Source organism: Stegodyphus dumicola, chromosome 6 (assembly GCF_044657685.1).
Source record: "Stegodyphus dumicola isolate Sdum_Otavi_A_Nest chromosome 6, ASM4465768v1".
Lineage (NCBI taxonomy): Eukaryota > Metazoa > Arthropoda > Arachnida > Araneae > Eresidae > Stegodyphus > Stegodyphus dumicola.
Genome location: NC_140773.1, coordinates 76,906,883 through 76,929,584, shown reverse-complemented (window position 1 = coordinate 76,929,584; position 22,702 = coordinate 76,906,883). Strand labels below are relative to the sequence as shown.

Below are 22,702 nucleotides of genomic sequence, written 5' to 3'. Positions count from 1 at the left end.
ACCTGATGTGTCTCTAAAATGCGAGTTTTTAAAATGTTCTTCACAAAGTTTTTCTTCATTTGTTAAAGGTTGTACATTTGGAAAATTTTCTAACTCCCAGAAAGAATTTACTAACTCATCTGTGCTTGTATTCAAATGATTTACATATACTGGCTCAAAATTTGTAGATTCAAAATTTGTAGTGCCCGAAATTATCCATCCCAACCTCGAATTTAGAGCAAATGGTAGATCAGGACCACGTTTGACAATTTATCCCGTCATTAAATGCAGAAATACATTTACTCCAAATAAAATGTCAACTGGTTGTGACTTGTAAAATAACGGATCAGCTAATTGTAAATAACTGAACTTATCGAAGATGATTGATGGCAAAGATACATAGGGAATGTTATCTGTCACCTTGTCCAGTACAAACGCTAATGCTGATACACGAATATCACTTTTAAAATGAGAAGTGAATACTAAATCTACTTCCCCATTACTTATAGTATTAAATTCTCCTAGACATGGTACAGAAATGGAATTATCTTTTACTCGTAATCCTAATTTCTTCACACAAACCCTTGAAATAAATAATCTCTGAAATCCAGTGTCACATAAACATCTACATTTCACAAATTGTTGTTCAGAATTTTGAACTTTTATTAAAGCAGTACACAATAAAATGTGACTGGTTTCATTACTTTTTGCATTCGAATCATAATTAGAGGCACAAACTGTGGCTGAAACATCCTTAGGACTCGTTAATTCATCTCTTTTAGGGATAGATTGCGTAGGTGGAGATATACTGTTTAACTGAGCTTTATTCTTTGAATTATTTACAATGTACAAAATACTGTGATGCTTCTTAAAACAATGTTGACATGTATTTAAACGCTTGCATTTTTTGAGCAAGTGCATATTAGATAAACAATTAAAACAATAACGATTAAATTTTACAAATTCGATTCTTTGCTGAACCGATAAATTTAGAAATTTCGAACATTTGGCTAACCTATGATCTTCTTTACAATAACCACAACCCAAAGTAGCAACCAGAACATTATTCTTATTTTGAAACACAAGATTTAGGTACCTCATTACTTGTTGATTTGCTATTTTGAAGTGCTCTTGCATAGTTTTTTTAGGAATCCAATTAAAGTCGTAAGTTTTGGAATCTCATTACATTTTAACTGACGTTCCCACCATAATTTTGTAGAAGGGTCTAATTTTTGCAAAATTAAATAAGTCATTAAAGTGTCACCAAAATTATCAATGGTTTGATTCAATACTTCTAAAGAACTAATTACTTCATTAATATTGTCAACTAAATTTAAAATAGCAAATGCTGATTCGTTTTGAATAGTTGGTAAGCTTAGAAAACGTTTAATATATGCAAAAATTTGTTCTCTCTTATTTGAATATCTTTCGTCTAACAGATTCCATGCTATTTAAAAATTACAATCCGAAATTTGAATGGTTTGAATAATGCGATATGCTTCACCTTTCAACGAAGCCTTCAAATACTGCAATTTTTGAGCATTAGATAAGTTTGTATTATTTCTTACATAAGCACTGAAAAGATCTTTAAAAGCTATCCATTCTGTAATATTACTACCAAAAGTCGGTAATGTTAACTTTGATAATTTAATATTGTCAAGAACCTGTTCTGAAATTACACTATTAGAATTATTTTTACTATTTTGATTTTTTAATATTTTTTCACCTTTAAATTTCCACAAATAAATTTTATCTGTGTACTCCTGAACATTATCTATTTCGTTTTCTAATTCTTTAGTATCTGTAATTAAACTTTCGATTTCAGAATCAAGCTTCCTTAACTCAGTTTCTTTTTGTTTCAATAATTCGACACATTCCTCTAGTTCTATTAAATTAATTTCATCTACAGTTAAAATAGTTTCAATTTTCTTTACACAATTAGTAACATTCCTTCGTAAAACAGTCCTTTTTGTTTTAAAAGTTATAAGTTCACTCATAATTGATCATTTCAAAAACAGAAATTGTTCTTAAATCACTTAACACTATTATTAAAATACTTCTATGCTGTATTATAACATTGTTCTTAAAATCATTTATAAACGAACTTTTAGTAGAACATAAATGTTCAAAATCCACTTACCTCACAAAGTGGAGTAATTTTTCACCAACCATATGCATATTTGCTTTGTTACAATGCACTTAGAACAGTCACTATCTTCACTAGCACTCTGGCTAGACTTTTGACCAATAATAAATTATCTTTACTTAATATGTTTCACAAACAATATTCACATAACGCATGGACTGTATTCCTTCACTTTTATTTCATTACACTAATTATAAATAAGATGTCAGCGATGCGAAATAATTGATACAAAATAAGCGAACCATTCTACATGGCTGTCACAAACACAATTCTATCAATCAATTATCTTGTTGCCACACATAAAGTTCAAAACTAAAGGAAGAAAAACAAAAGAAATTTACGCTGTTTGCAACAATAAAATGAAGCAAACCATACTTACATAAAAAACCTGCATGCAATAATTGTGGAATTATCAACAACAGAAAAGTTTTTTTAAGTGCGGCTAAGCCTAATTTTTGATTACCACGGCGGCCATCTTTGTTTACATTTGAAACTTAGCAGAATAGTGGATTTGTTGCCAATCTAGAGCAACTAAGCTTTGCAAGAACAAAGATAACGCCTTCGTTTATTATTGCGAATTAAATCATGCTTAATCCATTCTGGAATTTGTTCGAGGAAATAAGTGTTTAAGATTTACACTGTAATTTTTAATATAGATATTTTAAGTTTTTATGTATTTTTGCCTTTCGCGAAGTGAGAACTGAATTAATTGTATGAGAAACAATAAATCGTCTGTGAAAAACTGTTTCTTTTTTTTTTTTTTGTTTTGTTTTGTTTTTTGTTGTTGTTGTTGTTGTGGTTTGTTTGTTTAATTTCTTTTATACATTGTTTTAGATTAATTATATTATTTGAACAGAACAAGTAGCAACGATTAGATAATTGTTCAGATGGTATAAATTTTGCGCATTCTGAATTATAAAATGAATGAAAGTAAGCCCAGTGCCACAGTGTCACTATGGTAAACAAATATAGTGAGTTTTAAAGAGTGCATTTATTCTATTATGGTTTATGCGCTATTGACATGGTAGATTTAATTCAATCCAATAAGTTTTAATGAAATGCAAGAAGAAATGCTTATAATGTAATATTCCGTACAAGAAAGTCATGTGATGTACACATCACATTTTTTAAATTTATTTTACAATTCACTATTATTCTAACATTGCACTGTTGCCTATTAAGCATTTTTAATATAGCGTATGCCACAGATCTCATAATAGCTTCGATAACAGGAAGTAATAAATTTTACATGGCAAATCATTAGTAATAAATTTGATGTTGTTAATAAATATATTTTATTTCATAAGAAGAATTCACACAACTCATCCTTTTAATCCTTTCAATATTTAGGAAACAGTCAACAATATATAGAATTAAAATCATAAACTTATTATAACAATTAATTATTAAAACATAGTTCAAATAATAAATAACAATATATTAAATAGAAGAAATTAATAAAAAATTAACTAAATATTAAATAAATTAGAACAATTTAATATTAAAACACTTATTTAATAAATACTATTATAAATGTATCTTTCCAATTATTTATAAAAAAAAACTTTTAAATTTAATTCAAATCATTAATTTCTTGCATAAGTAATACATCAACATTAGTTAATGATAATAACAGTAAACCTTGCCGTTTAAAGGGTACAATATCCTAAACACCCCCATCTATTTTGTCACTGTCCCTCGCTCGCCAGCATCCATTATAGATGATTATAAATCAAGCTGATGTTATGACGAGCGCTGACGTATCTAACTTTTATTGTAACAAAGTCCTCATTCTCTTAATTGCTAAAAACAACCTCTGTAGTCTTGATTTAAAAGAATATGTCATTAAAGGATTATTTCTCTCACATATGAAGCATTTTGATTGAAAAAGAGCTCCACATTTTGCAATTAGAAGGTCAAATATTAAAACATAAAATAAGTTCTAAAACATCAGTGGGCATACCGTTGGCAGAAGAAATACCGCAGAATTTATCCACTGAATATATAAAAACTCGTTTGACTGCTACTCAAAAAACGAGAACAGAAAACTTTGTACCTACTTTCCCTTCTACCACCACATTCTATTCTAATCACGTTCTTCTCATTAGCTTTAAGGACTCCTCATGATTACTGTCGAGTACAAGCGCGCAGCTCATCTCTGAAATTCGTCCAACACAAACTGGAGTTTCGGCTTAACAAGTACGCCTTACTCGCGCAAAAGAGCTCCTTATCAGGTGCAAAGAGAATGCTCATTTACAGAGACTTCACCAAGACACTGAAGATCAATCAAATCTAAAAGACTCACTAAGGATTAAAATAATAAAACTCACTCATTACTTTGGGAGCATCATTTCAGGGCCTTACTCCCAAAGATATAAATATAGTACTTGCCGATACTTGCTCATTCTATTTTGCAGAGTACATTTCTTTCAGGAAATTATATTCTCCCATAAATGGTTCGAAGAATTGGATCTTATCTTTTTTCTGGATCAGTCAATATTACATTCCCTAGAAGAATGTAACCGCCTTTTGATAGAATTTGTATCTTGCCGTTTTAGAAAATATATACCTGTTACTCGTTGTTGTAACTGTTAAGAATACGGACTTATTGACAAGAATGTGAAATCTAATCCAATTTGTGCCAAATGGGGAAATAGCAATTTAACTTCACAGTGAACTACAACAATGAAAAATTTCATCAACTTTCTGCAACTCTAACATCTACAGAAGAACTTCTTGCGATACAGAAAATAAAGTAAGCTACAGGGAACATTTCTCCAAGAAACAATGATAAAGCATTAGAGGAGTCTATCCACCGCCTTTATCAGCTAATAACTAAATAACTTGTATTTGTCAATGCAAACTACAACGCTCTGCAACAGCCAAGTCAATCTAATGCAAAGTGTCCATGTGCGATTGTATTGAAGACCGACATACAAAGCGTTATGTAGTTGAATGCCCTCATACAAGATCTACACTTGGGAAACCTCGCTGAAGCAGCTTGACTAATTTGGGGCACCAACAGTCAAGAACTATAAAGAACAGACACAAGTAAGAAACATTTTGTAACACTGCAAGGTTAAATCTACTGACTCTAAAGAGACTTACTTTTGCATATTTTCTGTGCATCTCACTTAATTTTGCATATTATTCTGGATTATCGGTTCGTTTATATCTCTCTGAAAGGTCACTCCACAGGAAAAAATTAACAATTTATTATAAAAAACAATCACAGACAGCACCGTAATTAACTTAAACTAGCTTACGCCGAATGCAGATATAAACAGTTTCTCCTTAGTGCCTGAGAAAAATCGGCAAATTACACAGGAAATTCAAAATTTAGCTCAGCTAAGAACTGATAAATTCGCAACTGGATTACAACAAAATCAGCAACAACTAAACCGCTGTCCAATAATCCAATAGTCGAATGATTGCGTTTATTGGCCCAGAAATACTGGTGTTAATTAGCTAATTTATCTAACACCTGATAGGCGCATCACGTGAATAACTGTTAGCTGAAGTGCCCTGGGTGGTTACAGCAACCATGGGCTCTCTTAGCCGTATTTATACATGACAAGAGCTTCCAGAAAATTCAGGAAAGATCTGTAGTGTGAAGAGAGTATCTCTCGTTTCATTTACATTCTGAACGTTGCCATTCTCAGATCACCAAAATCAACAATTCCATATTAAAAACAAGCACACATATAAACGCAATGTGGCCACAAATACAAACTACAAGATAAATAAATAAGTAATGCAAAAAATTAGTAAAAATAGTTTAAATATTTACAGATATATACCAATTAGATATAAGAGTATAAATGCATTGTTATTATATTATTAATTAGTTGCAGTTAGTGATTATTGTGGCATTTGTACTACCAGTTGGGGTAGTTGTAACAGACTTGTATTGTAACTTATGGTATTGGTTGTAAAAGAGCTAATTGCACTTCTACCTTTGTGAAGTTCGCTGCCAATTTTGCCAATGTTAAAAGGTTTTCTCTGACCTCAGTTGCAAGGAGAATAAACTTTTAAACATTTTTCCATATTGTATACTCTCTTTTATACCATGCTCAAGTACTTTGGGCAATAATGAAATGCTGCTTATTCGCTTTTGAAATCTCAACTTATGGGCTTGGTGATTCGACTATATCCGGCATACCAGTTGACTATGTAAATATACTCCTATAGTGAAGGAGTCATAGATTGCAATACAATGTAGTGATTTCTTTCACTTTTTTAGCGCTTTCTGCCAACTGATCTGAGATCGTAAAGATTTCATTCTTAGTACATTGTCTTGATACTACAAAAGTTAAACATGTAAAGAGTTTGTGAAAAATAAGCTAATTTAGTTAACAGATATTTGATCAACTAGTGATCACGTGTTTCAGAGTTAAACTCTGCTGATGAGACACAGCTTCAATTCCCTGCGAATGTTATTTTGGTATTGTTTGGCTGCAGCGTTATTTGGTAGTTTCATGAGTAAGATGACCAGTTTCCTTTAGGAAATCTTCGGCGAAGACATACTTTCCTTATCAGTAGTGTGTTTTGTTACATTTAAATAAACAACATAAAAATAGTTTATTATATTCAAATTAGAAATATATTAAGTTTTTCAGAACTGGTAGAATCAGAGCCAGGTTTTTATTTCCACTACTGAATATAATATTTCTTTTCAATTTAACACTAGGATTCCAATGAAATCAAATAAATTTAAAATATTACAGTAGATACAGTAAGAAAATAATATTCATTCAGATTTTAAACTATAAATATATACTTACTACAGAAAGTACAATTATTGAGAAAAACGTTTTAACCAGTAAATTTATCATCGACTGATGTCTGCCTCGAATTAGAATTCATCAGTGCGAACGTATTTGTTATGCATCAGATACGTGCACATCATATATAGAGAAAAAGAAAGAGATTTAAAGATAAGCAGAATTTTTTTATATTTTGTTGTCCTTTTTAATATATTTGTAGATTCCAAAATACGACATTTTTATTATTTGGTACAATTATGTTCAAAAGAATTTAATGCGTTTTGTTCGCCATTTATCAGGACTGAATGCTCAAATTTCTGGCATGTGCTTTTATTCAAGAACATAATCTGGAATTTCTACAGGAATGCCCACATAAGTCTTATATGCATCATAAAACTTTATTCCAAGAAGAAAAAAAATCAAGTTTTTCCTTTAAGAAATAATATATTTCGTATCTGCGTTAAAAAGAGAAGTTATTTTCCAAAATCAATACCTCGTTTTCTTTCCTAACATTGAATGTATTTGATACAAAAGAAACATTTCTTTGTCAAATTTTTCTTTATTCGCGTTAAACAATAAAAGAAAGTGTCTAGCCAAATCTTTTGTTACCGCCAGCAGTTCCTTCCATTTTTTTCACCCAATTATGTCTTTTATATATATATATATATATATATATATTTATGTATATTTTATATATATACATAATAGCAAAAATAAAATATTCAGATTAATCAACAAACATTTTTTAATCTCAAACTTATGTCAAAAGATTTCACCGAATATAAATTTTCCACCTCTGCTGCTACTTTATGTGCATGGTTTTCGACAACCTATTGACAATTTGTATAGGAAAAAAGATATTTTATATGCTTTTTCCACACATATTCTTCATACGTTAATCAACAGAATTTAAATTTAATTCCAAAAGTAATTTTTTTTTATTTTATAAGGCATTTCTCCCGCCTTCTTGGCATGCCTTCGTGGTGTGATGCTGGGCGCGTATTCCAGAGATCCATGATTCGATTCCCGGCGAAGGCGTTGCTAATTTTTCAATCTATCTTGCTTCCAAAAAATACCTAATGTCTCTACAGTGGCGCCCGAACTAAAAGGGTGGTGGATGATGATTCTCCACGCCCAGGATTGGAATCGATTGGATTTAGCGAAATTAATCTAAACATACATAATAATAATAATATAAAATAAATAAAAAGACAATCTATAAAAAATACAAAAAAGGGCAAGTAAGTAATAAGTTTTAATTTAACTTACCATGTATTTTTGTACTTGAGAGAGTGGTGTAGCAGTTGCTAAACAATGTAAGGTAAGTAGTTCGTAGCTGCTAACTATGTTATGTATTGTAAAAATTTGGCTGCTAACTCTAAAAAAATGTAAAATGGATGTTCTGTATGAAAATGAAAAATGTAGCTGCTAACTGTTATAGGATTGTAGAAATGTAAGTAATGTGGGAAAATGATGTAAATATTACTGTAAATGTTTCATAATTTTGAATGAAAGTGCGAAAAGTTTAAAACTGAAAAACTGATAAAAACATTTTATTGAAAAATGGATAAAATATTTTAAATGAATTTAATTAATTTTTAATAAAACTGAAGTTAAATGAAAGTCAAATCAAAACTTTAACTAAACACTGGCCAAAGGTAAGGAAAATTAGAAAAAAGATAAAAATCTTTACTCATTTCGAGCTGCAATTCTAATATATGGTTACAAATATATGGTTACATAATAAGTTAAATTGAAACTTATTCTTTACTTGCCTTTTTTGTATTTTTTATAGATTGTATTTATTTTATTTTATTATTACTATTATTATTTATGTTTAGATTATTTTTTTTAGTTTATTTTGGTTTGCAAGCATAATTCTTGTTGGAAAAGTATCCATATAGGAAAGGATGGAGGCAACTTCCCCTTGAAAAGTCTCCTGCCTGCTCAACAATTATTCACTTAATGCAAATTAAGTTAGTTTTTTAGAAACGTTTTGAAGTTTTTAAGATAAAAATGTTTAGATTATTGTATTTTTTCATGTATTTAGATGCTAGCACTTAAATTACTTATGCTCTCTGATTTTGAATGACATTGCAAATTAGTTCGCAGCAAATATTAATCATTTTATTTTGTTTACAATTGAATTTTCATAATTTAAAATTTTAATTAGCTTTATATGAATGAGATAATGATATTGTAATCATTATGTTATATATATATATCATATATATATATATATCATATATATATATATATCGTATATCTTCGGCAGCACTTCCAAATAAATAATTTTTAAAACTGCCACTTCAAGAAGGAAAAAAAGGCACGTTTATATTATGTTTAGTTCTTAGAGAAAAGTTAAATTATCAAGTGATAATTGCTTTGTATATGGATCTTTCCATTCTGATACAGAAAAATGCACTTGAAACTTAGAAATTGTGTATAGTTGAAAACCAAGCGAAAATGAAAATTTATTGTTTGGGTATAATGTTGGCGATTTTGTAATTGTATAATAAATTTGAAATGTGCTCGTCATATTCAATAAACTTAAAACTGCAAAATTTCTTGAGTAGAACATTAGACGTTGTAATAAAATTAATTTTAAAACTCTTTTGAAAATTTCAGTAGTTTATAAAATATTCCGTGTAATTTCTTTTCGTTTCTTTAAATTTATTTGCAAATTAATCACGGTTAAACATCTTGATCTAACCTCCAAATAAATCATCTACATATCGCAAAGTCTAAGCAAAATGCAACTGTTTAAAATCAATTCAACATCCCTCCCAGGAAAGAAGGGCATTCAAATCCATTAAAGGTACGATTATGCTTCTCTGCGCAAAATTATAAAGCACAAAAATGAGAAAGTAATTGATGGGTTATGAAGTAAATGTTATCAAACGAGTATCAGGAATTTTTATAAAAGAACAACTGGGTATTCTTTGATTTTAAATTTGCCCTGAATACACATGAAGCAATGGGAACAGCTCACAATTGTTTCAGTAAATGGTACTGTGCTTGTTCATAATATGCTAATTAAAAGATGTGACATGCGCATCACATATTAGACTTAATATAAACACGGAGTACATGCAGCTCTCGTTATAGGCTTTTTGTGCCAGCAAAATCCTAGATCCCATTTCCCGCTATTCTGCGTCTGAGAAGCTCATCTTGACTCTATCAATGAAGCATCGGACTCCTGCTTGTGTATTTTTTTTTCTCACGAAAACGGTGTCTGTGCTTCATCTACCCTAAAGAAGTTCGATACATCAATGAGAGACGACTCTGGTTCGATTTCTGTCAAGGGTCTGTGGAAAATAATTCGTTAATTCGAAGATACCAGTTCATTGAACAAGATCTTGCCAGAGGGAGGAAACAATTGCATGGACGTCAGTCGAAGATGTGGCTATAAGCATTGTAAGAAGAGACAGAACTCGTATGGAAATATGCAATGTGAGGGTAATTGCTCGATCTTCAGACATGCCTATCACCATGGTTCGTAAAATTTTACTAAACATCCTGCAAAGCCAACCATTCAAAATTTCACATGTTCAGGAGTTGCTTTCGGTTGACCTATTAATACGAAAAATTTGTTCCCTACATTTCTTTCTTGGCTGGAAGTGGACATTGCATGGCTATGGAACATTTTGTGGACAGACGAAACCCATTTCCATCTGTTCTGTCAATACTCAAAATTGCAGATCATTGCAAATAATGGAGCCAGACCCGCAACTTATACACTTTATTTCCAGAATTTCTTCACAGCAGTTAGTTTCACCGTTCTTGTAAAAAACTTCACAAGCAGAAGACCGTGCCTTCATTAATACGGTCATGACGACCTTCTCAAATACAGAATTATGGGATCTAGACGTATTCCGTATTAAGTCTAATATGTAGTGCACATGTAAGCATATAATAACAAATTAGAGCGCTATCTATTGATAAAATTTTGAACTATTCTTTCTTTCCGATACAAATTCCCATTGTTTCTTATCTATTCAGTAGTAGTTCTTTTACAGCTTTTTAGAAATGGAACTTTAATTACAGTCACTCAGTATTACTTCATATCCTTTACTAATTGGCTAAGCAGTGTTTTAAATGAGTCAACAGGTAGCGTCCTCTTTGCATAAAAATTAAATTCACAGCAGTAGTGTTGAACAGATCAGAGGGACAGCAATGAAAAATCAGTCGTTGATTAGAGTCGGTATGTTCAACATGCAGCAAAAATTGGAGGAATTGTAAACGCTGAGGAGCAATCCGAGTCTAGCTGAAATTTAGTATCATACCGAATTTTGGTTTCTTCTCCCAAACAGAAATACAACTTTGGCATATTCATAATTAATTTCCATATGGCATTAAGTTCGTTCATACCAAAAGCCTCGACAATGACTGAGTGATTAAAACAGCTGAACATTGCTACTTCGATCTGATTTGGGTTCTCTCCCAGAGATTAGGCTGGCTGCATGTTTGGTTTTTGCGGTGTTTCTATGTGCTACGTAAATACGAACTAGTTTCCCTCAGTAAATCCTCTACGAAGGTATCCTTTCTCTTGAGCAGATAGCTCTTTGATCTTTGCCGTATTCAAACAACATGACCTAACCTAGCGTTCATGTTAAAATGATGATGAATTTGGGACTCATCATCCACTATGGATGAGGAAATTCTTATTCACGAAATTAAAAAGTTTTAATTTTCTTTTCATTTTTAAATATTTTTCTAAGAGTGGCTCCCTTGTATACATTTAGTTCTCGGTACTGTACTTAAAAATACGCTTACGGCTGATAAATTATAAATCCATTTAATGCTGGCTTTTACGTACCTAGCATCCGTCCGAACTTCTTTTTGTAAGCGGCCGAAATTATCATAATTGTTAGATCTTTCTAAGCATAAGTCTAAAGCATTCTGGTTGATGGCTGCTTTTCTCAAATCCTGGTTATATCTCTCCTTGAAAATTTTCCACCTATTGATATATTCCTCTCTGAAACAGATAAGAAATAAAAACGATAAGGATCGATAACACTAGGACATCGACGTAAAAATATATTGCATTACCTTCCTTAACTCACTAGCCCCACTAAATAATTCCTTTCTCTTGAGCAGATAGCTCTTTGATCTTTGCCGTATTCAAACAACCTGACCTAACCTAGCGTTCATGTTAAAATGATGATGAATTTGGGACTCATCATCCACTATGGATGAGGAAATTCTTATTCACAAAATTAAAAAGTTTTAATTTTCTTTTCATTTTTAAATATTTTTCTAAGAGTGGCTCCCTTGTATACATTTAGTTCTCAGTACTGTACTTAAAAATACGCTTACGGCTGATAAATTATAAATCCATTTAATTATAAATCCATATAAATCCATTTAAGACATTTTTTTATATTTTGAATAACGTTCTAAGTAAATAGTTTTCATTCCAGAGCTATTCCTTATATCAATACTAAACGTGGAAAGCAGCAAAGCATATTATTATACACTGAAAGTCATTAATTTTTATACGAATGCTTGAAATTATTGAATAATTTTATCTTTATTTAAGAAAGAAGCCTTCATAAATTTTCTGGAAAGAAAGGAATATTATCGAACAAACCTTTAATGTTAAAACGACAGCCTAGTGCGATAGTTTGCTTCTAAAATTAAATTCACAGCAGTAGTGTTGAACAGATCAGAGGGACAGCAATGAAAAATCAGTCGTTGATTAGAGTCGGTATGTTCAACATGCAGCAAAAATTGGAGGAATTGTAAACGCTGAGGAGCAATCCGAGTCTAGCTGAAATTTAGTATCATACCGAATTTTGGTTTCTTCTCCCAAACAGAAATACAACTTTGGTAAAAAGTACATATAAATCCAATAAACGAGGAACTCCTTATAGATTCCATTTACCGCTAACATGTTTTAACACCGCTTTTAAGTCTCCCCGCTTTTGAAAATTAAGAGAAACTTTCCAACAAAAAGTTAATTTACCTTTAAGAATTAAAGAACATGAAGATTATCATTAAGTGCATTAAACATCTGCAAAATACTTGCTTGGAAAATATTCATTTACGTAAGAAAACCGATAAAAGAGATTTGCTTCTCGAAACTTCCATTCTTGTCTATAAAAGAGCTGATATTTCTATATGCTAGTACATCAAACTACAAAACATTTGATTATTTAAATTTTATCATTTTGGGTTATTAATTGGTACTCATTGCAACTACTTAATTTTACCTTTCTTCATATGTAGTAACGGCTGTGTCGAGAAGTTTCTGTGCTTCGTCTTTCATGTCATTTATTTTGCGCAATAAGTCGTTTTCCAGTTTTTTGTATTGCTTCAAAAAAATCCTTAAATTCGCTATATCTTCCTTGATTTCTTTAGTTTCTTGTTGCACAGTACATATTCTTTTTTCAATCTAAAAATATAATAAATTATAGCAAATTACAATTTAGGACAGTTGTTCCTAAGTTTACAAAGTTGAGTTCTATTCTATTTTTCTTGGCTGGCCACGATGTTCACTCGTAAAGTTATGTAAATTAAATGACAAACAGTGCAATTTAAATTACAAAATGTTAATCTTAACCATGAGCCTAGTGGCTTTTGCACCCCATTGCTGTCGACGTGCCTGCGAGAGTTGACTAGAGTAAATGTGAAGGAGATGCGGCAAATGATTCGAATCTTTGTAGCAAGACAAACCATCTGCATTGTAGGTTTCATGCGAGAAGTCTGATTTTAGTTTAGATTATCATAATGTATTTTTATATCTTACTAATAATAGCTAATAATGTTCCGTTTCATTTTACATTTGAGTTTGTAGAAACGCTGTTTGCATAATCCGTGAGTTTATATAATTGATAATTATTAACACAACGTACGTTATGTTAATAATTATAAAAGGTTTATAACCCAAAGGTTAATAATTATCAAAAGTTTATTAAAGGTTTATAACCTTTGATAATTATTTGGTTTATAACCATAACATTTAATTATCAAAGGTTAACTACCACTGCCAAAGGTAGCATGTACCTGTAGGTAGCAATTATGTGATAAGGTGAAGTTATTTCACACTTATTTCAAAATTATTAAAAAAAATTAGGAAGTATCTGTGTGTTCGTACAATTTAGTAAACTGCGTTTCGAAATATATAAACATATTACTTTTCTTACAGCAGACAAACATTCGAGATTGTTACATTTGACATAAATAATTATTACTTTACCGGTTCATGTAAAGCAGAATGAAACCTTAAACATTTCAAATGAATTGAAATGTATAAGCAAAATTAATTTTTATTAATAAAATATTATCGAAGGTGTTTCGATCATTCTTTTAATTTCTCGTCTTTCTAATTCTCTGATTACTTCAGAATGTTATTATTGAAGTCTAATATTACTATAATAAAAGTTTTACGGAGAATTTATGAGAAAGTGAAATGAAAAGAAAGAGAAAAATCTTTTCTGTTTAAATTTTACGAACCACTTCACCTCATAAATTGAATTTCTTGAAACTACTCTTGCTTTTTTTCCTTTATCACACTATTTTCCCTTCGCTGCAAAGCAGAAAGAACTCTATGAAGTCGCCATGTGTTTTGGTTGCTTTTAAGTAAAAGAATTTGCCGATCCCTGCAAAAGCTGATCGGTTCCGTCTACTGATTTTTACCATGGCCAAGTAAAGAACAAAATGCTGCAAATTATAGTAAGCTTATAGAAATTTTGTGATTTATAGGTAAGTTAGGTTATTTAAATATCGCAAAGCACAAGAAGGCTCTCTACCTAGGGAAAGGGTTACCTTCGTGGAGGACTTTCCAAGGTAAACTGTCTCGTATTCGTACTATGAAAGAAGAAAAATTCACAAACCAAGCATGCTGTCAGCCCTTTCACCTGAATTCGAAACTGGATCGACCTACTACTAGTGTCCAACGCTCTTAATCACTCGGCCACTCGTGGAGCTATGATACAGCTATCATCCCTCTTTATGAGAGTTTGCTTTATGTTCACTTGAAAGAAAACAGAAAAAGACAAGAAAACAGAAAAGCAAAAATATTGTAAATGTTATTCAAAGTTTGTTTCATTCAATGAATACACAAAAGAGCGATTTAGGAGAATTTATGAAAATCGTATGCGTGTGTAAAGCAGCTTCTCTGAATAGTTTGATTACTTGTGAAGAACTGTGCATCGAAAAGAATGTGTCAGTCTTAACATTCAAACTTACTTTCACTTGAACCATTTGTTCAAGCCAGAACAAATGATAAAACCGTATAATGTTAAATGAATGTTTTCTTAAACTAAAACACCTCCCGAATGGTTGACTGGTTTAGGCCGCTGAATGATAAGAGTTTGACTTGGTTCAGTCCCAAGCAAACGAGCTGGCTATGTTGTTGTTTTTCACGGTTTTCTCCATATTTAATGTGAATACGAGCAAGTTTTCCTTTGAAAATCCTTCAAGAAGACATTTCTTCTTCTAGGCAGGTAGCCCTCGTGTGCTTTGGGATATTCATATAATTTAGCCTAACCTTAAACTAAAGCTATATTAACTTTATAATCTAGAAAAAGAATTTTCGTCTTAGCTTTTCAACAATTTCCAAGTACTAAAGTTTACAACGGAAAATCAGAAACTAAAACTTGTTGTTGACTTAAATTACAAAATTTGAATTATTGAAATTAAAACTAACGAACACACACTGACTTTGTGGGAATAACAGGCAACATGCAAAGACAAAATTTTCACAGTTTTGAAGTTAAATTCTATCCTAACATATGGTTTAGTGTGATTTCACAAATTAATTTTTCAATATTCTACAGCAAAGCGACACATCAAATAAGAAAAACACTGTTTACGACAGACTCAAACAAAGACTTTTTTCATGACCGGAGGCGTTTTCAAACCTCATTCTCTGAACTTAGATTTGTACCTTATTAAAAGCGGCTTTCATCTGTACATTCTGGTAGAGTAGAGGAAATTGTAAGAGTAGAGAATGCATATTAATACTAGCCAAATGTGTGAATCAAAATAAAACTTACAGCTTCACTTCCCATTTTCGGTCAAGGATTTAAAATACAATTATATAATGAATTTATATAACATTGAGATGTTATCAGATAATATATACCATTTCTTTTTCATACCTGTAAGCCCTGTATCTTCCACTATCAAATCTTCGATAACTCATCGCATCATCGTCAATACCATCAGTTTCCCAATTCTGATTTTAATTTTAGAAGAAGATACGACCTCGTACATAGTTTACTTCGACTCTTATTGATTTCGCATTTATTATATCATTATTTGTTTACGATATTTCAGATTATATAATTGTTTAGCAAGATTTGGTTAACTTCCCTTGAAGTCCTTGGCATAGACAATGACACAAAGCACGCGGTTGAATGGTTTTTAGCTTTACAGCATATTTGCTTGAAAAATTGAGAGGGAACACTTTCATAAAGGGGGAGAACAAGTATAATCACAGTTTATTTTCTTTGAGTAAACACGACAGTTTTCTATGTTTATAAATGCATTATTAACAACTTTCCTAATTACTGTTTAAACATAAAATTTTCATAAAGAAATGTCTCGATATTTAAATACACTGAGAAGAATTTTCAACAAAAAATTACAACTTTCTTATCATTCCTTATTCTAAAATATGCAGAACAGTAATTTGTCATTTATGTATTCTCCTTAATACATTTTTAACTGTAGCGCATATATTTTTCCGATTTCCCGAAATGTTAATTTGAATACAGGGCAAAATTATTTCAATAAAACATTACGGATTTCAGCTTAAATTTCCTTTACAAGCTGTTACTCAGATGGGAAAAAATAAATAATTTTGTTTTCGTAGAGCCATTTCCCTTGAGAGAATGTATGTAACTCTTCACTATTTTTTCTTAGAATCATATCTTAGAAAAGAAAATATTTATCACACGAGACCTTGGTTTGGTGTCATATATTGTATGCTCCATCCATTTTTCAAGCAGTCAAGAGAAGTTAAGGAAACGGATTTAAGATTTTCGCTTAGCCACATTCTCTGCACGGATCGACATTTGGTGTTTTGGGGATTGAAATATAAGCAAAATGCCAAATTTTGCGAGACATTCGTTTTTACAGGCCCTTATTACAACTTAAATGTCACCCCGCTAAAGGCAGACTTAAAAGTAGGTGATAAAAGTAGAGATTTTAAAGCGAATAAACAGCAATTTCAAGTTTGATATAAAAAAATAAGGCTCGGGTGCACATCTGAAGATCTCGACATATTAATACTGACGATAGTTATGTCCAACCGTAAAATTACTGAAAGCAGGTTAAGGCCTAGCTAGGGGATTTAGGATATACTTCTAAAAAACTAGGAACGCAAAATCAAAAAGAACTCTTAATATGTAAAGTAAACCTGTTTCCCTTAGAATGTTTGCCACGGCATCTCTTCCCTTAGGCTGATAGCCCTCGAGTGTTTTGCCATAATCAAATAAACTAAACAAAATCAAAGTGAAAAATTGACATTTTCTTATTATCCACACCCTGTTTTAATATTCGGTAGAATTTTTACCCTTTTAAGCAATCAAACAAGCGCGAACTACGCACGTATTTAAATAAACGATTTATATTTAACCATCATTTCTCTGATTAATATTTTTGACGTGCCAAATACATATTTTCTGCTCATAAAAATTATTTCTAACAAAATGATTATTTTTATTATTATTCACGAAAAGAACAGAACTTGTGAACGATAAAATTAGCCAAACAAACATTTTTCATCAATTTCACAAATAACCGCCAATGATCTTCTATATGTGGTAGAGCGGGTAGTCAAAAAGAACTCAAACATTTGCTAATGTTGATGATATTCTTTTATAAAGGTTTCACCTCTATTAAATTTATTAGACAGAAGATCGTCGAAAAAAATAGAAAGAAGAAAACCTTTTTCCATTGAATATAACTTATAATACATGGTTTATCGTTTATGAGATGAATGCTTCATAAATTCAACAACAGTGATTTAAACTAAATGAAAGAGCCCTTATTCAAAACATGAAAGTTTTCTCGTTAATTGGAAGAATATAATCCAAAACTATTTATAATCCGCATGAGAAGAGATTATTTAATAATTTACATACAAAACACTGGGGCAGAATTCACCACTTGCCTTAATGTAAATTAAATCACATACCGATTAACTGATTTATTTTCAGGTGATAGGAATGATTTGGTAAAATAATAAATAATTATTTATCTATGAGAAACAATAATTTGGCCATAATCCAAGGGGCACCCTAAATTATAGACTAAACCTTGTTTAGATATGCTTGGTAGATGGAGCAAAATTCAGTTAGCTATATTTATCGAACTAACCGTAGGCATTGGCTTCTTTATTAGTTATTCTTTATCAAAAGTTTAATTTTGCAATCAGAAATAAAAGACATCTTATTAAATTTCTAATTTTCAAAAAAATCATAAGGATACATTCCGTCAGTACATGATATCAAATAAAATCAAGCATTATGCAAATAACATTATGCAAATGAATATTTTAAAATCACAAAAAGAATTTAAATAATCAAGTATAGTGCAACATAATTATGAGCTTGAATTATTTTTATATTTCTGTCGTGGTGTTACTGCAAATTATCCAACTAATCTTTAAACATTTGTCTGCAGATCTAAGTGATATTTTATTTGATCAATAAGTATATAAAAAGGTTATATAAAGTTATATATTAGTACTATATCAAGAGACTACTATTTAAAGAGATTAAACCTATAATGAATTTTTTAGTCGAAATTCTTTCTCATTTATATTTTTAACGAATAAAGGTGTAAAATTAATTAAATAAACTTCTTGTATTTAACTTTTAACCTTTAGAAGTTACCTCTATGTACTGCGATATATGGTCTGTCTTAAATACTTACTGCTGACGCAAGATACAACTCAAAATGTAAAGATTAATTTAAAATTTTATTCCTCACAACTTGTAGGTTTTACACTTAAAGTAATAAAAAGCAAGATATCAACAAGCCTCTTATTGATAGCTACTTGCTGGAACCTTACAATTTCATTTACTCTAAGAAAAGTTGACTAACTGGGTTGGACAAAAAAAAAAGCTCAACCAAGCGATACTGCAGCGTTATTCTGGGCTCTACTACCTAGGCAGTATTTCTCAGAGCAATTGCACGGATCCTTACAGAGTCTGAGAAGAGGTGGTGCATGATATGCGTCCCTCGTATGAGGTCTTGAATGGTGAAAAGAGAAAAAGCGCTTTGTCTGTGTAGCAGTTAAAGTCATCACGCATCTGATGCCATCTGCAGCAATAAAAGAAAATCTGCGTAGGCGGTGGGAAAGATGAATGTTCCCAATTGTCAGAGTAGCTTCAGCTTCAAGGTAGCGATGTCCAATACAGGGAATACTCGAGATATAAAAATGTATAGTATTAAGAATTTACATCATGAAGCGTAACATGTAGTTCGCCTGTGTTTAAACGAGAGATGAAACCGTATGTCAGGGCATAAATCTTTCGTGCCATAGAAGATACGCAGCGTACGGACGAATAAAAAATCGTCCACTAAAATTTCATAATTTAGAAGTGTAGTGAATTTTGCAGTAGTATTTGCTGCTGCCTTGCTGTAGAATTTCATATTGCGCTTGTTTAGGTATTCTTTCATCGTGTTAATTTTCAAACCATGGGGCAAATTTTAGAGCGGACCGATGACAGACTAACAAAAACGTAACTTATGAGCAAGATTGAGTCAATTGAAAGTAATGACTTTCCACTTACACTGTTAATATGCGTAGAACAAGTGAATCATGTATTGAACCGAACGCCTAAGCATTTAGCCAAATGTACAAGCAGGACATGCTTTTCGAAGAGGGTCACTTCCTGTTTATCTTGAACTTTATACATTCTGATAACTAAGATTTGGAACATTTCTCGGTTGATTTTTATCTTCCATTTCTGGCACCAGTTTTCAATCTCATCCTGAATCCTTTAAAGGGCGTAATTCGGCGTTCTCGAAAGGATGATGATGACAATATCATAGGCATAACAGATCGCCTCTAAATTTTGGGAATTCATTTGCATAAATCAAATAGAGGAATGGCCCAAGGATGAAACCCTGGGGGACAACATCACAGACTGGGTGTGGAAAAGAGATGCAAATTCCTTGCTTCACTGAGAAGGACCAGTTGAGTAGATATGATGCGATGATTTGAATCAATTCCCGAAGAAGGTCCATTTTTACAAGCTTGTGAACGCCTTCTTAAGATAGACACAATCAAACGCTTCGGCCGTGTCTGGCGAAAGGATAGCTGCACTAGATTTATTGTGTTTATCATTTGAGACATATTTTATTCAATCTTTGTTTCTTGAAGAATAATTTAATGTCCCTGATGTGTTAACCTGAAGTTTTGTATCTTGTTTAGCCAACCAATCAGACTTTACATTTCTTAAATTCCCAATTTAGCTACGTACATGAGAATAGATGACATCAACATCTTTATTATTAAGATCTTTAAGAATTGCATGCGAAGATACAATAATTTATTACGGGAAAAGATATTCGTAAGAGAATATAAGAATGAAAGAGATTCGGTTTAAATCATAGAGCTGTAATGTACTAGAGAGAGAAACGGCAACCCTGAAGGGGAACAGGAATGCGAACCACGTGACATTTGGTACATTTCCCAGATCCTATTTCCCGCGGATCTTCCTTACCATTACAGTTCTATGGAGAATTTGTGAGAAGCGAGTGTTTTGCGTGTACGCGCATTGTTTCGGAATTCAAAAATGGTACTTTCGTGCTCCGCATATGGATGTAATTCCAGATACGTGAAAGGTGGAGGAGTAACATTTCACAGGTGAGCTTTTTCTAATGTTTTAAAACCTAATTTTATAAAATGTAGAGGTTTTTTTAACCACTCTACTTGCCGTTTTCTAATAAAAAATAGATTTTTCTAATTTTATATAATATATGCATGCTTGAAATAACATTTAAATAAAAGTATCTTACTATATATGCATGTTTCTAATAACTGTGTTCTGAAATAAATGTTAAAATTTTAGTAATATAATATAATTTTAATTAGTCTAGTATTCTGCTTTGGCGACATTTTTTATACGCCAACAGACTGCTTTGAATGCGTTTGTTTAAATATTCTTTGTATGCGTTTGCTTATGCGGACATGTGAAGTAGTAATGTACGTATTTAATACTTGATAATGTTGATGTAACACTGTGTAAGAACTGCATAAAATTATGTTTTTTTTGGGGGGGGACATGAATGACTTTATTTTATCCCCTTTTCTTGCATCCAAATATAACAAATATGTTTACTTTCAATCACGTATTTTCTTTCTTATATCATGTTTCTGCAATTTATTCAATTATTAAGAATTTGTTAAGTATTAAGAAAATAGTAATTATATAGCAGTTAAATTTCAAAACTTTAATTGTTTTAAGTTTCTTTTTAAAAATAATGAACGTTATTTAAATTTTACCTTCTAAAATTATTTAAAATAAGTGCGACTATATTGTGCAACGTGCATAATATATATATATATATATATATATATATATATATATATATTTTTTTTTTTTTTTTTTTTTTTTTGCTTTTAAAAGGAAGTCTTAATTTACCACCTTTTTGTTTCATAATTTAATTATTTACCTCTCTCTCTCTATTCCTTTTAACTTATATCTGCTATATTGACATTCATTTTTAGTTCATTTAATTTAATATCTTTCTCACTTTGATTTGCCTACTCTGTAGCTCTCTGTAATACACCGTATTAACATTAAATTTCCTTTTCGTATTAATATTAAATTTCCTTTTTGTACTATTTTCTGTTTCCACTCATTTTTCTTATGTTATCTATTTTTTATTTTTATTCTGTCCTAAGTACTAAAAAAAAACCTCCTTTTTTATTTATTTATTTATATTTTTCCTGGCCCTTTTTTTCCTTTTAGGCTTATAATCTTCCTGTTTTATTTTAATCTCTTTTTCACTCAAAATCATTTCTTAAATTATCTTTACTCCTTCTTTATGCATTACAATAAGTATATATATATATATATGAATTTTATTTATGTTTAATTTTTTAATTATTTTATTTTTCATCCACTATCTTTAGTATGTATTTTATGCTTTGCCTAAATCACTTTTTATTTATTTATTTATTTTTAAATGAAAAAACTCTTTTTTTATATTTATTTTATTTGTACTTTATTTATTTCTATTACCATTTTTCCGATATGTCGTATTTATTGTACACTGTTTCGTCTCATTCTGTTTTTGTCTTTGTCTACCTTTGTGCTGCGAAACTAGTATGACTATTTGTCTGGTTGTCGGGGGTAAACTGCATTTTGCAAATTTAATTTGTGCAGTATAGAAACAGCCTTATAGTGATGCTACCCTTCTGATAACAACATCCTATTTTTCCATTTAAAAACAATTTTTTTTTTCATTTTCTGCACATTTTTGTCACTTTCTCCATTTTCCCCTGCATATTCTTCATTTCAATATTATTATAATTTCTCTTATATTTTTCTATAGAGAGTATTTGCTTTTGTTATTCATTTTATTTTTGCTATATACTCACAATCTTTGTAAAAATCGTAATTTTATTTCTAGCTTTCCTAAGGATGAGAAAATAAGAGCATTATGGGAGGTTAGATTAAAACGAGAAGGATTTAAAGCTACGAAATATTCGAAAGTATGTTCAAAACATTTCAAGCCCGAATGTTTCGACACAGGGAAATTTGGAGGTACTTGGTTAAAGAAAGATGCGCTTCCATCAATTTTTAACTTCCCAAATCATTTGCATAAGGACGAAAATAAA

At 30.9% G+C, this 22,702-nt stretch overlaps 1 protein-coding gene across 2 annotated transcripts in view; it reads right to left on the bottom strand.

Annotated features, from left to right (window-relative positions):
- The window catches only part of LOC118188914 (uncharacterized), a 176,958-nt gene that overhangs the window by 125,408 nt on the left and 28,848 nt on the right, over positions 1 to 22,702 (bottom strand). For both annotated transcript variants that reach the window (XM_035359436.2, XM_035359438.2), the window contains exons 4-5: positions 13,107 to 13,288; positions 11,711 to 11,869 (exon numbers count right to left, since the gene is read on the bottom strand). In XM_035359436.2, the coding sequence (XP_035215327.2) occupies positions 11,711 to 11,869; positions 13,107 to 13,288 (341 nt within the window). The remainder of the gene's footprint in view (positions 1 to 11,710; positions 11,870 to 13,106; positions 13,289 to 22,702) is intronic.